Source organism: Kryptolebias marmoratus, linkage group LG12 (assembly GCF_001649575.2).
Source record: "Kryptolebias marmoratus isolate JLee-2015 linkage group LG12, ASM164957v2, whole genome shotgun sequence".
Taxonomy (NCBI): Eukaryota; Metazoa; Chordata; class Actinopteri; order Cyprinodontiformes; family Rivulidae; genus Kryptolebias; species Kryptolebias marmoratus.
In genome coordinates this window covers 3,108,519-3,121,490 of record NC_051441.1, presented here as the reverse complement: position 1 = coordinate 3,121,490, position 12,972 = coordinate 3,108,519, and the positions used below count along the sequence as shown (strand labels likewise).

The 12,972-nt window shown below is 39.5% G+C and overlaps 3 protein-coding genes and 1 long non-coding RNA gene across 7 annotated transcripts in view; 3 read left to right on the top strand and 1 right to left on the bottom strand.

Annotated features, from left to right (window-relative positions):
• Positions 1–1,267: 1,267 nt before the first annotated feature.
• Positions 1,268–6,202, bottom strand: zgc:153733 (uncharacterized protein LOC556313 homolog). Of its 3 annotated transcripts, none has more exons than XM_025006632.2 (4): positions 6,088–6,202; positions 4,554–4,646; positions 4,161–4,461; positions 1,268–3,031 (listed from the first exon to the last, which is right to left on the bottom strand). In XM_025006632.2, exons 1-4 carry the CDS (start codon positions 6,091–6,093, stop codon positions 2,646–2,648), a joined length of 786 nt encoding a protein of 261 aa, XP_024862400.1. In that variant the 5' UTR covers positions 6,094–6,202; the 3' UTR covers positions 1,268–2,645. The 3 variants fall into 3 exon arrangements, with proteins under 3 accessions (XP_024862400.1, XP_024862401.1, XP_017274861.1); XM_025006633.2 differs by having other exon boundaries at positions 4,554–4,642; positions 6,088–6,193; XM_017419372.3 differs by lacking the exon at positions 6,088–6,202 and adding an exon at positions 5,226–5,493.
• LOC112450602 lies at positions 4,335–6,236 on the top strand. The gene is made up of 3 exons (XR_003039269.2): positions 4,335–4,444; positions 5,844–5,963; positions 6,107–6,236. It is a non-coding gene; the product is annotated as an uncharacterized LOC112450602 (long non-coding RNA).
• Positions 6,237–6,929: 693 nt separating this feature from the next.
• On the top strand, positions 6,930–10,425 carry cd2bp2 (CD2 (cytoplasmic tail) binding protein 2). The gene is made up of 6 exons (XM_017419326.2): positions 6,930–7,382; positions 8,378–8,507; positions 8,768–8,925; positions 9,008–9,578; positions 9,659–9,744; positions 10,148–10,425. Exons 1-6 carry the CDS (start codon positions 7,308–7,310, stop codon positions 10,256–10,258), a joined length of 1,131 nt encoding a protein of 376 aa, XP_017274815.1. The 5' UTR covers positions 6,930–7,307; the 3' UTR covers positions 10,259–10,425.
• Positions 10,426–10,991: 566 nt separating this feature from the next.
• Positions 10,992–12,972, top strand: part of prr14 (proline rich 14) — a 10,255-nt gene continuing 8,274 nt past the window's right edge. Inside the window, exons 1-3 of one of the 2 annotated variants that reach the window (XM_017419485.3) lie at positions 10,992–11,109; positions 12,136–12,169; positions 12,352–12,457. In XM_017419485.3, the coding sequence (XP_017274974.1) occupies positions 12,360–12,457 (98 nt within the window). In that variant the 5' untranslated portion in view covers positions 10,992–11,109; positions 12,136–12,169; positions 12,352–12,359. Of the gene's footprint in view, positions 11,110–12,135; positions 12,170–12,276; positions 12,458–12,972 lie in introns of both variants that reach the window. The other variant, XM_025006630.2, reaches the window with a different exon arrangement.

The window sequence follows — 12,972 nt, the reverse complement described above, 5'->3', positions numbered from 1 at the left end:
CAGACAGACAGACAGACAGACAGGCAGGCAGACAGTATATCTGCTGTTTCAGGGTCAGCTCTGCGTACGCCTCGTGTATAAACGGTTTGTTTCAGCTGACCACAGCCCGCCTCCTATTTCTGTTTTTAGACTTCCTGTTTCTTGCAGGTTCTTCTGTTTTTGTTAAAATAAAGTTTATTCTTCTTCACCTGTCTGCCTCCGCAGCCTCAGTCTCACTCGAGCGTATTTGTGTTATTTAGTTGCCTTTATGTTTTGTTCAGTTTTCACTCCTTGTGTTTTTGTTCTCCAGTCATCATTCACGTCTCCTCAGTTTATCTCTTGTTTGCCCGCCACGCCCACTTACACCTGTCCAAAGTTTTGTCATCACTCACCTGTGCTCACTTCCCCTGATTACCTTTGCCTTTAAAACCTGATCCATTGTCTGTCTCTTGCGCCTGTTGTCTTGTTTCTCCCGTGTCTTTTCGTGTCCCGTTGTTGGTTTTCTACATCCAGGATTTTAGTTATTATTTTTGTTTTGCTGCCTTGCCAGCCTTTTGCTTTGCTTCTGTCATTTAAAAGAGTTTCTCATTTTTTTTCCTCTACCAGGATGAGTCTGCATATTGGGTTTGTCACTCTCTCCTCTCTCCGACTTGACAATACTGAGATAAAGTTTGATGTGGTAGTAGCTGAGAGTTGTTAACAAAGCATAATCTGAGTGTGACGTCACATTTGACACAATGTTATTTTCAAGATTCGACCAAAACGCCCACAGCTCCATCGTGTCTCAACAGAAGATGATCTTAGTCTCATTCTTCCTCTTTTCTTTTAGCAGCAGATTTAATCTGATATTTCCACCTGAACGTCTTCTCTGAGATTCCACCATCTTTGATTACCAGCCAGCTTAATGTAGGTCAGTCACGTGACTTCAGCTTCCACGTGTTTCTTGGCAGAATCAGCCAAGTGCTTTGTTTACACTGAGCGCATACCCGCGTTGTAAACTCTATCAAACGGCACTATTTAATAAAGTTATTATTTCATACTTTTATGAAAGGTGTGTAAAATGAAGCTGCAAACATTGAAGGACCAAAGAAAACACATGAAGTTAAGTCTGATCTGTTGCTTTTAAACACTCATTTTCAGAGTTTTACTTCCCCTCCACTCCCACACATCCAAGCTGAATATGTGAACAAATTAAACATCAAAGTTTTGTATTTATTTGAAACTTAGAGCTATAAAGTTGCAATCAAATTTGTTTCATTTAAAACCATAACATTTCCCATCAGCTCCACTTCTTTTTGCTCAGATTTGCTGTGATGACGTCATAAATCTGTCTGCAGCGCCCTCTGCTGTCCTCTCATCAAATGATCCTTAAAACATCCCTGTCTGCATCATGAGGAAGTTTTATCCCCTCAAATAAAAGAAGGAATGTTTATGGAACTATATTTCATCTTCCACAGCAGCCTCACACATTCCTGCACTTTAATTAGTTTATAAAAAACAATCTTTGTGTTTTAATTAGAGGAAACCATTAAACATAAAAGCTAAATTCTTTAAATCAGATAAAATTAGCCTTGCTTCCTTTTTTGTCTTGTCTCAGTTTATTAGTCAAATTTTACTCGTAACTTTTTAATCGCTGCTTTATTTCAGTATTTTTTAATGTTATACAGAAACTAAAAATTATCATCTTATCTGTAAAAGTAAGATGGAGCTGCAACAAACTCATCATTTAGGTCTTCACTGTAAAAAAAACCTGAATTAAAAGACAAACTGAGTGACAATCCAAATAAAATCCCTTTTAAGTTAGTTTTTTTCTGGTTTAGTTGTGTAATTCTCTGCGGGGATCTTGTTTGTTTCTGTTTCTTAGTTATTCTGTGTTTCTGTAACCTGTTCAGTTTTATGATTTTTAGGTTTTCCTCACCTGTTCATAAAGTAAAACCATCCCACCCATTACAAATACAGCTTCAGCTTCGGATTTAATATCATTCAATGAGAACAAAACAGATTTTTAGGGCTTTGTAAAGCTGAATAAAATGGATGATAAAATAACTAACGAGTTAATGAAGATAAAATTAGTAAAAGCTGAAAACATCACAGTTAAAAAAGAGATCTGTGCATTTAAATTTAAACCCACCTGTCAGTAAAAAGATAAATAAAATAAAAACAAGTCTGTTAAATCCTTCAGGAAGAAGCACTGGTTGCACTAAATACACAGCAGCATCATTAAAAAACATCTTTTTAGCTGTTTGTTGGTAAAATTATGAATAAAGTGACATTTGATCCAACAAACTGATTTTATTTATTCACCCTCTTAAAATATTTGTGGTTAATACTGCATCTTTATTTCAGATTTTAAAACAAATCGCTCTACTTGTGAACGTTTGGTTTCCAGGTTTTTGTTCGCAGAGAGAAAAGAAGTCATATTTATGGACTTCCTGTCACTCTGAATCGTGTCACAAAGAACTATGAGGTTAATTTGTGTAAATAATAGTGCAAATAAAAAAAAAACAGCACCTGTCTGCTGTTTACTGAAGAGCCAACAGATGAAAATGTGCAAACAGCAAATAGGAGCTTTAGTCCTGCAGATTTAAACACTGACACATCAACGCCTCAGCTTCACTTCCTGTTTGACTAAATTTCTCACTTCCTTTTAAAGAAAGTCTTATTTTTCAGCCAAGGTCGATGAGATCTCCGCTGTCCTCCGCCGTCTGCCGACTCCTCAGCCACTCCTCTCTGGCTTTCGTCACTTCCTGACCGTAATATTCATGAAGTTTGCTGAACTCCACGAGTGGATCGGACCCCACCAGAGGCCACTCGCCGTACAGAGGTGCAGGCCCGTTGAGCGGGGTGACATATGCATTCCTCCTCTGCCACAGTTTGGGGGACTTTTTGGGCAGGACTTTGGTTGGTGCTGATGGCGCCTGCAGAACCGCGCTGGCGCTGAAGCTTCTGGCTTCTCTGATCGCTGCAGATGATCCTCCTGCAGACAAGAAGCTGTTTGTGGACAGACTCACTGAGGGGGAGGCCTCACCAGAGCCTTGCTGCTGTTTAGCTTCTGCAGGAACAAGAGAGTATATTAATTCTCAATAAATACTCCAAAACACACAAAAACAAATGCAAAGAAAAATGCTGCACATTTAAAAACACTAAAACCCTGAAAACACCAGCAGGTTTTGTGGACTAAGTCTGCAGCATTTTTTCCTTGCTGGTGTTTTTGGTATTTGCAGCGTTTAGCTGTTTGCTGCGTGTTTGTGGCTGTTGGCCATTTTAAATAAAGCAAAAGAGAAACAGAATTAAAAGCACTTCTTGAGGTTTCGACTGAGATCCCCGTATGACGGGAAACGATGAGCCGTGGTCGATTTGGTCATAAGATCATGCATGAGCTCATGCAGCGTTAAAGATGTTCTCTCAGAGTGTGAGACGTTAACGACTCTCAGCTACTACCACATGAAGCACTGCTTCACTTAACCTCTGCAAAATTCACTCAGCTGGAGCCGTTTAATGTCGATTAGCTGTGGCAGCCATGTCAACTTCAGTTAACTCTAAAAGTTAATCAGTTTTAGATCTTTCTAAAGGTTTCATTAAAATCTCTCCAGTGGTTCTGGAGATATTTTGCTAACAGACAAACGGGGTGGACACTGACAGCAAATGCTACAGTTTTTTAAAGCTTTAAGCAAAGATCTCGAGTGATGAGGAGTAGTATGTGTTGTGAATCAAATATGAGCTTCATATCTATAGAATGGACTCTGTTGAAGCCGTTTTTGTGTTTGCTAACATTAGCTGTGGTGGCCATTTTGAATACGATTGACTGTAAAAAGTTTGAGTGCATTTCAGAACAGCATATCAGTGTCTGGAAAACTACAGGAGTAAACAGTTTGAAACTACACCATTTGATGTAGTTTGGGAAAAACTTTGATGTAGTTTGAGAAACCTTTTGATATAGTTGGTAATAACCTTTGATATAGTTCAGGATAACCTTTGATGTCATTTGAAATATTCTTTCATATAGTTTGGGATAACCTTTGATCTTGTTTTGGATAACCTTTAATCTAGTTTGAGAAAAACTTTAATATAATTTGGGAATAACCTTTGATCTTGTTTGGGATAATCCTTCTTCTTATGTTTAATTCCATAGTTTGTAGTGAGTATCTTTACTCTACAGGAAGGAGAACTTCCTCACACACCTTCATATTTCCTCTGCAGATCTCTGAGCAGCTGGGAGAGGTGACAGTGTCGGGCTGAGAACAGCGCTGTCACCCAGCTCTCCTGGCTCCGATGATCTCCTGCTGCCAACCTGTAGGTCTTCAGTCCGGGTCCGAACACCAGAGAAAAGGCGAACTGTTCGTCGGCCTCTGAGCGCTGGACGGCGCAGCCCTCCAGCACGATGACGCCCAGCAGGTGTCGGTCGGCTGGACGCTCCTGGTAGAACAGCAGGTTGGCCTTCAAGACAAACCACCGCCGCTGAAAGGTGCCAGTCCGCTTTTTCTGTGGAGTTGTATAAAAAACAAAAAGGATTTTACATCTGATGTGATCAGAAAAGCAATCTGGGCTCTTGTGTTTTATGTTAATTTAAAAACCTTCTTGTAGAGATATCCCTCTTTATCCACGGGAGAGGTGCAGGACAGGTAATGGGTCAGAATCTTTTTGTGGATCTTCATGCCACCTTCTAACTAAAACAAGGAGAAGGAGGACAAACTCTCAGTCACTAATCCAAGGATGAACATTGTAGATATAAATCAGTCAGTTTTAAAGATTTTGTGCTAAACTTTGGCGTGGTAGTAGCTGACGGTCATCTACAACACGTACTCTGAGCTCGACACCTCGTCCAACCGCATGAAATATATTTAACACCTTTATATGCTTCTGTGAAGCATTTTGAATTGCTTTGTGTTTAATTTGTGCCGTTTTTATTTAATTTCATTTTCATTTAAGCATATAAAACAATCACTGGTGTTTTAATTCTTTTCAGTAGTTCAAACTACGTCCACACAGAAACAAGCAGCAAACCGTCTGTTATCACTTCCAAATGTTTTTATGCCACCACATTTTTTATTAAAAGACAAAATACAATAAATACATGTATTTAAATACTGTTCAATAATGTGATGAACTCAACTAAGGAAAGAAAACCAAAGCAAAATCTCCTCACATGCAGACATTAACAGTCAGGTACCTTCATTTCATGAGTCTTAATCCATTTTTTCTTCTTGTTTAGTGAATAAAATAATAAAAAGCAGAGTCAGACTTACCTGTGAGCCGACTCCCTCACAGAGTTAATTTACATTCCCTTTACTGAACATATTTCCTTCAGATTCTTGTCGCTCTTGAGTTGTTTTCCACCTGGTCTGATTCAACCAGAACCAGACAATGTTTGACTATTTAGCTTCAGGTTACCAACACTGGTCGTCTCTCAGGAACCGGAGGACGGGTGCTGAAATATAAATAACTCGACCCACTTCCTTGTAACAATACCCTGACATATTATATTCTCTCTTTAATCTGCCTTGAGCTGATGGGTCAAACCACACAGAGCAACTGAGAACTTAGAAAAAAACACCCAGCTCTGATAAGAAGTGTTACCTGAAACTGAAATGTTAAATGTAGAAGTGGAGTTTAGTGATTGGTGTATCTGCCTCGGCTCTCTCACTTCTGCATTTATTATTTTTTTAAAACTTTTCTCTATCAGAGTGTGATGGTATGCAGAGGCAGATGATTCTCCAGGGAGATGTAAAGTCCTCTTCAGATGTCATGAATATTCAGTTCTGTGAGCAAAAGCAGGCAGACGTCCACTGACCTTAATGTAGATTTATGTTTCTGAGCGTGTTGTGTTTATTTTTAACAGCTGCTCATCCTTTTTCTTTGAACAGATCTGAAGGAATCAAAGAATTCGGACATCCAGAGCGAAAAAAACCACTGCAAAGTAAAACGACTGGCACTAAATCTGATAAGAAAGACTACAACTTGGGTTGAAATCTACCATCAAACATGTGTGTTCCATTTGATGTAGTTCTGGATAACCTTTGATAGAGTTGAGGATAACCTTTTTATGTTTAATTCCAAAGTTTGTAGTGAGTATCTTTACTCTACAGGAAGGAGAACTTCCTCACACACCTTCATATTTCCTCTGCAGATCTCTGAGCAGCTGGGAGAGGTGACAGTGTCGGGCTGAGAACAGCGCTGTCACCCAGCTCTCCTGGCTCCGATGATCTCCTGCTGCCAACCTGTAGTGTTTCAGTCCGGGTCCGAACACCAGAGAAAAGGCGAACTGTTCGTCGGAGTCTTTCACCTGGAACTGAGATGTTAAATGTTGAGGTGGAGTTTGGTGACTGATGTATCTGCAGATCTCTCACTTCTGCATTTTACTTTTTTGTATGTTTCATCTGAGTGTGAATGAATGCAGAGGTGGATGATTCTCCAGGGAGATGTAAAGTCCTCTTCAGATGTCATGAATATTCAATCATGTAAGAAAAAGTAGGCAGATGTCCACTGACCTTAATGTTGATTTGTTTCTGGGCTTCATCGTTGTATGTTTGCAAAAACTGCACTTTGTGTTTTTCCCTCAAAGCAACTTGCTGAAAATGTGTTAAAATTGTTAACGTTCTAGTTGATTTTAAAGAAACACCACACTGTATGTCTGAAAGCTAAAATAAAGACATGTTAAGTCAAACTGATTGATATGTTTCTTTTTTCCCCTCTTTGTCTTCAGACTATCATTCTGTTACACTTTTGTTGAGTTTCTACTCAAATTTTGAACTAGACAAGAGAACTGCCACTGTTAGGTTTTCCTAATGTGTTTCTGTATACAAATATTTATTTCTGTTATTTTATTTTTATATTTTGGTCAAAGCTACAAAGAGCTGCTGCAGAGGAACCAAAGAGCCACACGTTGTCGGCCCCGGACGTTTTAGACAGAGACACAGTCCGTTCTTCTCGCCGCTTGGTGGCGCTGAGTGCTAAATAAACCACCGAAGAAGAAGAAAACGAACGTTGCTTGAATTATTTTTAGCAGGATTGCAGCACGTTGCATCGCTATTCGTTATTCCACCAGCCTTTTTTTATAAATCAAAGTTAAAAATATAGTTTATTTAAAGTATGTCTTAGTGCTTGACGTCATTTCTGCTGAAGATATTTTCAGATTTGTGATAAATGCGACACTTGTTTAGGCACGCGCCGTGTTGTTTTCGGCTAATGTTGTAGCAGCGAAGCTAAAATGAGTTTCGTTTCAGCGGCAGCATCATAAAATAGTTTATATCAACACTCTTAACTTACCTTCACTTGCGTTACGACAGTAAAAGGGAAAGAAAAGTCACTTTCCAACCTCCTGTGCCGCCATGTCGAAAAGAAAAGTAACGTTTGAGGATGGAAACGGGGAGTTTGACCTGGAAGACGACGGCCCAAATAAAAAGGTGCTCCGTTTTTAAACCGATATAAATGCTGCTGAGCGACGGGCAGACAGTCATTTAGGCAACATTTTCAACATTTAAAGCCATCCTAAAGTTTATGACCAGTTAGGTTCACTCAAGCGGGCTTTCTGACTTCTTTAATTTAGTCTACTTAAGTTGCAAAATTAGAAAATAGTTACGAAAGTTTGCGTCTGAAATCCTCAGGAAAGAAACACTTAAATGTTTAGGAAAAGCTGCTTTTGTGTGTTTTACACAGGTCCAGCCTGCTTGGCAATATAACTTGAATTGTTATTGTAAAATGACATTAAACTGTTACAAAAAGAATAATAATAATAATGTCAACTCTTGCTCTAGTCACAAATATATCACTTTGTTTTTCCTTCACTTTAGTCTGTTGGCTTCTTTAGATGGAGAACTTTACTAATTACATGCTATAACTTACTGAATGACCAGTGGATTGTATAAATATTGAAATAAATCGAACTGTATGTAATTAAAGTCTTAATCTGTATATAATTAAGATGGATTTTAATTTGACCTGTTTGTTTGTTTGTATATGAAGGTCCTGAGATGAGTTGGTGTTATGATGTAAATAAACCAAATTGATCTTTAATAGCATGTCTAAAGGAAGCTCTGAGGAACCTTATATGAATGTCATTACTTTAATAGATTTAAGTTATTACTGTTTTAAATATCCTGTCTGGGAGAAAAGGGGGATTATTTGTACACAATAACTGTAATAACAGCACATCCTAGTGTTGGTTAAAAGGACTACAAACCTGAAAAATGCTGCATTTTGTAAGAAATCAAAAGAGCTTTAATTAAAACAGACAATTAAAAACTGAAGTATTTGTACTTAACACTTAAATTATGAGAAAAATAATTATGTTTAAGTCTTTTGATGCAAAGACTGCTACTTTGCTCTCGATGGTATGTTTACTGTTGATGCTGTTAATTAATATTTTGCTTCTGTTTTTTTATTTATTTATTTTTAACAGAGCTGTGAGGCTGTCAGTGGCCCGGGCTCCCGATTCAAGGGTAAACATTCTCTTGACAGTGATGAAGAGGATGACGAGGAGGTCACAAACAGCAGCAAATACAATATCCTCGCCAGCGATGATGTGGAGGGTATGTCTCGTTTGAACCTTAAAGTGATGAATTGTAGATAATAAGTGGGTTTTTTTTGTTTTGTTTTGTTTTAACATTTTCACACATTTTGAGAACACACTCTTGTTAAAATGTGAACGTTTTCCTCCCATTCAGTCAGAATTGAGAATAATCTTAACAGGACTGATTCTAAATCTCTTTAGGTTGAACAGGATAATATTTTGGCTAAAAAGAATTTAATTAGTTAATTGATTATGGACAATTCCATCTTGTTTTTTCAGGCCAAGAAGGAGCAACAATCGACTTTGATGAAGGAGTGTCTATCACGCCTTTTAACCTGGAGGAGGAGATGCAGGAAGGACACTTTGATTCAGAGGGAAACTACTTTGTCAAAAAGGAAACACAAATTCGGGACAACTGGCTTGACAACATAGACTGGGTAAGTGCATTTATTAAAAACAAGTTTATTTTGTGAAAGCTTTAAAGGCAAAGTAGTCGATAGTGTGAATTTCTTCCTGCAGGTAAAAATCAAAGAGCAGCCTGTTAAGAAAAAGAAAGGTCTTGGAGCCAAACGGACGCGTCGAGCTGGTGATGAAGATGAGGCTGAGGAAGAAAAGCAGAGAGAAGAACAGCAGGCAGACCAGGAGGAAGAGGAGGAGGAGGAGGAGGTGCCTGCAGAGGACCCCTTGGCGTCCCTCACACAGAAGCAGCTCGTTGAAGCTGTGGTTGAGTTGCTGACGCCCGGAGAAACGGTGGCTGCGGCGCTGCGGCGGTTAGGAGGCCTCGGAGGACGTAAGAAGGGGAAACTGAGGGAAGAAAATGAGCCGACAGAGGAGATCACACGGGACGCAGAGAAGCTGGACAAACTCACAGCTTTGGCCGACAGACTGGTTGGATCCGGGATGTTTGAAATCTATCAGCAAACCTACGAAAAGCTCGCCTACGTGATGAAGAGCATGAGCAGCAAGCAGCCGGCGGTGGGGAAGAAACGAAGCGGCGACGATGACGAAGAAGATGAACTTGACATGTTCGGTGACAAGTTCGATGAGAAGATTGTTGAGAAATCTGAGGACGAGGAGGAAGATAAAACAGGTTAGTTTCTCTCAGTTTTACACAAATTTACCTTTAAAATAAAGTTTTGCATGTTTATTTCGACTGTATCTTCTTCTCAGTGAGCGATGAGGTGATGTGGGAGTACAAATGGGAAAATAAAGATAATTCAGAGATCTATGGGCCCTTCACCAGCCAACAGATGCAGGTAATACTACTTTTTAATTCCTCATAAGTGCAGAAATGACAAAACTGTTCCAAAATGATCAGTTTAGTTGATGATTTGTGTTTCCTGGGATGGATTCAGAATATTTAGGGTATGAAGGAATAGTTACTAATAGTAACACCTGGTGCTTGATCCTTGATTCCTGGGCAAGCTTGAAAGAGCTGCAGGAAACCCACGTCCGTGTAGGGGACCACCTCCACCCCCACCTTTTGGGCCTGCTGCCTCCTGGCTTTAAAACCGTTAAACTCTCTATCATCATAAATGTGATTGAAGACTTTAAAAAGTGTCTGTTCTTCCTCCTCTGAATGAATCCCATGTTTACCAGATTACAGAGTTGTTGACTCGCTCTGTCGTTACCCCCGGTCTGACCCATTGTGTTTTGCAGGGCTGGGTGGATGAAGGCTACTTCAGCAGCGGCGTCTACTGCAGGCGGGTGGACCAGGAGGGCTCTCAGTTCTACAACTCCAGAAGAATAGATTTTGAGCTCTACACATAAAATCTGTGAACCATCAGAATAAAACCAAACATTAAGATTTCTTCTCAACTGTTTTACTTTTGTTGCCAGTTTTTCTTCTTTTAGGGGTTTGGTGTAAAGTGATCATTTTAACCCTGCCTTTGTTTTTTTGCATGCTGTTTTTAAATAAAAAAAATGATGTGGATTGATTTTTGTCCTTCTGTAAATAAGTATCAGATGAACAACACAGCTGAAATGCTGGTATGCACTCAATGTAAACAAAGCACTAAAGAATCTGCTGAAAACTGCGTGGAAGCTTCTACTTTACCCAACAAATCTGAGCATAAATATGTACTAATACTTCCAATTTGTCTACCATGGATGTTGACCCATTTTCAATCACTTCAGCTGTTTTCGTAGGTAAAGAAACAAGTGGTAGTTGGCAACTAGTTACACATTTTGTTTACAAATTTTTAATTTAAGGACATATTAACAATCAATGCATTTTAGTTGACATAATTTAAAATATTAAGTTACTTATTATTTGTTAATTTGTAAAATAGAGGTATTTTCCTGTGCTGGTTCAGCACAGGACATGAAAGAGGAGTACAGCTTTCATATATTTTTTCCGTCGCGCTCCTATTGGCTGCCCTGCACCAGCGACCCTAAAAGTCCTCACCCGATTGGTCGGATTTCAACGAGGCGTTTCGAGCGGAAAAGTACCTCGAGCTGTGATTGGTCGGCCTGGCTTGGCTGCTTGTTGGGTTTGTAAAAAACGGATACATTTTTTTTCGACTCGCTCGTAGGGCGCCGTCCGTTTGTCATGTTGTCCCTGTCCGGTTTGTTTACGGCGGGTTTGGCGTAGTCACCCGCGGTCCAGGTAACCGTTTCAGGTGAGCGTGTCTCGCGTTATTCAGTCGCGGTTGTCGTGTTTATCCACGCCACAAAGGCAGGTTATTCCCGCTTTCCCTGAAAGCATCACAGAGCGTTTAGAGAAATGACAGTTCCCGGCTACGTCTATTACTTGGTGCAGTAAGTGTTACACACCGGGGTTACTATTAGCCGAACTACTAAATAAAGCTCTGCTTAGATATAGTTAAGATTCTTAAGAGATTACACGTTTTGTGTCTCAAACACATTAATATCAATTGTTGTAATTTAACGTTTGCTCGTTAGTAAAAGTTTTTAAAAAGATTACTCTCTCCAGCAAGTAGACTACGCTCGTTTTTGATAAAACTGCCGCTGCTTTTGACTGAAAAATCTCTTTAAAAAAAGATCACTTAGTGATTTTTGTTGGTTTATTAAGGTATTTAGAGCAACTTTTCTTTAACCTGGTTCGGTGTAGTAAAAATGAAAAAGCTGGGGTTTTGTCTTGTAGCCTTAATATAATGTTTAATCTGTTATTATTCATCCAGTTTTTGTCTTTATTTATGTCACGATATTACACAAAAATGAGTCATTTACAGATCTGTTGGGCAGTCTTTACTCACAGGACTTTAAATTGTATTAAAATCTGTCCTTCATAGACAGCTGAGTAAATATTAAATATGCTCCTTCTTTATTATAGGTTATATTTGATTTTTGTGAATGCCTTTTGCTGCTTTAGCTCTTTTCTAGCCTTTTGCTCCTTTTTGTGAGTCTTTTGCTACTTTTAGCTTTTTGATACCATTCGCTTTTAGGTAACTTTTCTCTACTTTTAGCTTATATCTACCCATTCTGCTGCTCAATCATTGTTCCGTTTAGCTTTTAAACAACGTTTTCCTCCTTTTAGCTTTCAGCCTTGGGCAGAAAACCTCATTTCTTTTAGGACCGACCTTACATCCATCGCTCAGCGTTTCTCTTCATCTTGTCAACAGAAAAACAACGAGGAAGAATTACTTGATTTCAAATAAAAACAAAACTTCTGCTTTTTATTTCAGAACCACGTCCCGTCCCAGAGTAAGGTGAAGTAAAGTAAGTGATATCACTGCCCTGAAGTGTTTCAGCTCTGATGTGATTCATCCCGCATGTCCTGTCTTCTTCTTTGGTTTATTCGCTCCTGTTGTTGCTGTTGTTTCAAGGACCCCAGAGAAGGAGAAAGGCGTGTGAGAGGAGGAGGATGTTGACTTCTCCCTCTGATTTCCTCTCTCTGATAGTTTGTCCGATGGATGAAGATGCTATCCCCCCAAACCCTGTCTGTAGTGCACCTCCCCTCAGTGAACCTCCATCACCTCTCCTCTCCTTTTCCTCCGTCACCCTCAGGTATAGTTGTTGTGGCACCTTTTTGTTTCCCTAAACGCATTTGTCCCTTTTTGCTCGTTTATAATGAGAATGGGTTTATGCATACACACGACATTCGTCCCCGCATGCCGGACTTTTAAACAAACATCTGTTGATGCTTGAGGTATGTGTTGGGTTTGACTCTCAGCTACTACCACACCAAATTTTAGCTCCATATCTGTAAAACTGACTGAGTTTTAGTCATTCCTGTGCTTGCTGTGGCAGCCATTTTGATCCAAAAGATAATCAGGGATAAATGTTAGTAGATGGAGTCTGCTTCCTTTATTTGGTGTAGTTTTTTTTTTTGCAAAGCAAGCATTAAGAGTGGATTAACTGTAGATTAGTTAGAAAATTTACTCTTCATTTTATCTTCTTCTCCAATCTCCGGTGCTGAGGTCACCGAGGTGGTTAAAAAGCTCCTCGGTGGCAGGGCTCCGGGGGTGGATGAGATTCGTCCGGAGTTCCTTAAGGCTCTGAATGTTGTAGGGTTGTGTTGG

Bases quoted from the DNA above. Each gene is read 5' to 3' on its own strand.
- zgc:153733 (XM_025006632.2), bottom strand. The intron at 4,462-4,553 runs GTTTTTAAATTA...ACAACTCCACAG, and splicing joins AGGGATATCTCTACAAGAAG to AAAAAGCGGACTGGCACCTT. The intron at 3,032-4,160 runs GTGTGTGAGGAA...TTGTTCCTGCAG, and splicing joins TCTGCAGAGGAAATATGAAG to AAGCTAAACAGCAGCAAGGC.
- cd2bp2 (XM_017419326.2), top strand. From the start codon at position 7,308: ATGTCGAAAAGAAAAGTAACGTTTGAGGATGGAAACGGGGAGTTTGAC. The intron at 7,383-8,377 runs GTGCTCCGTTTT...TATTTTTAACAG, and splicing joins ACGACGGCCCAAATAAAAAG to AGCTGTGAGGCTGTCAGTGG. The intron at 9,745-10,147 runs GTAATACTACTT...TGTGTTTTGCAG, and splicing joins TCACCAGCCAACAGATGCAG to GGCTGGGTGGATGAAGGCTA.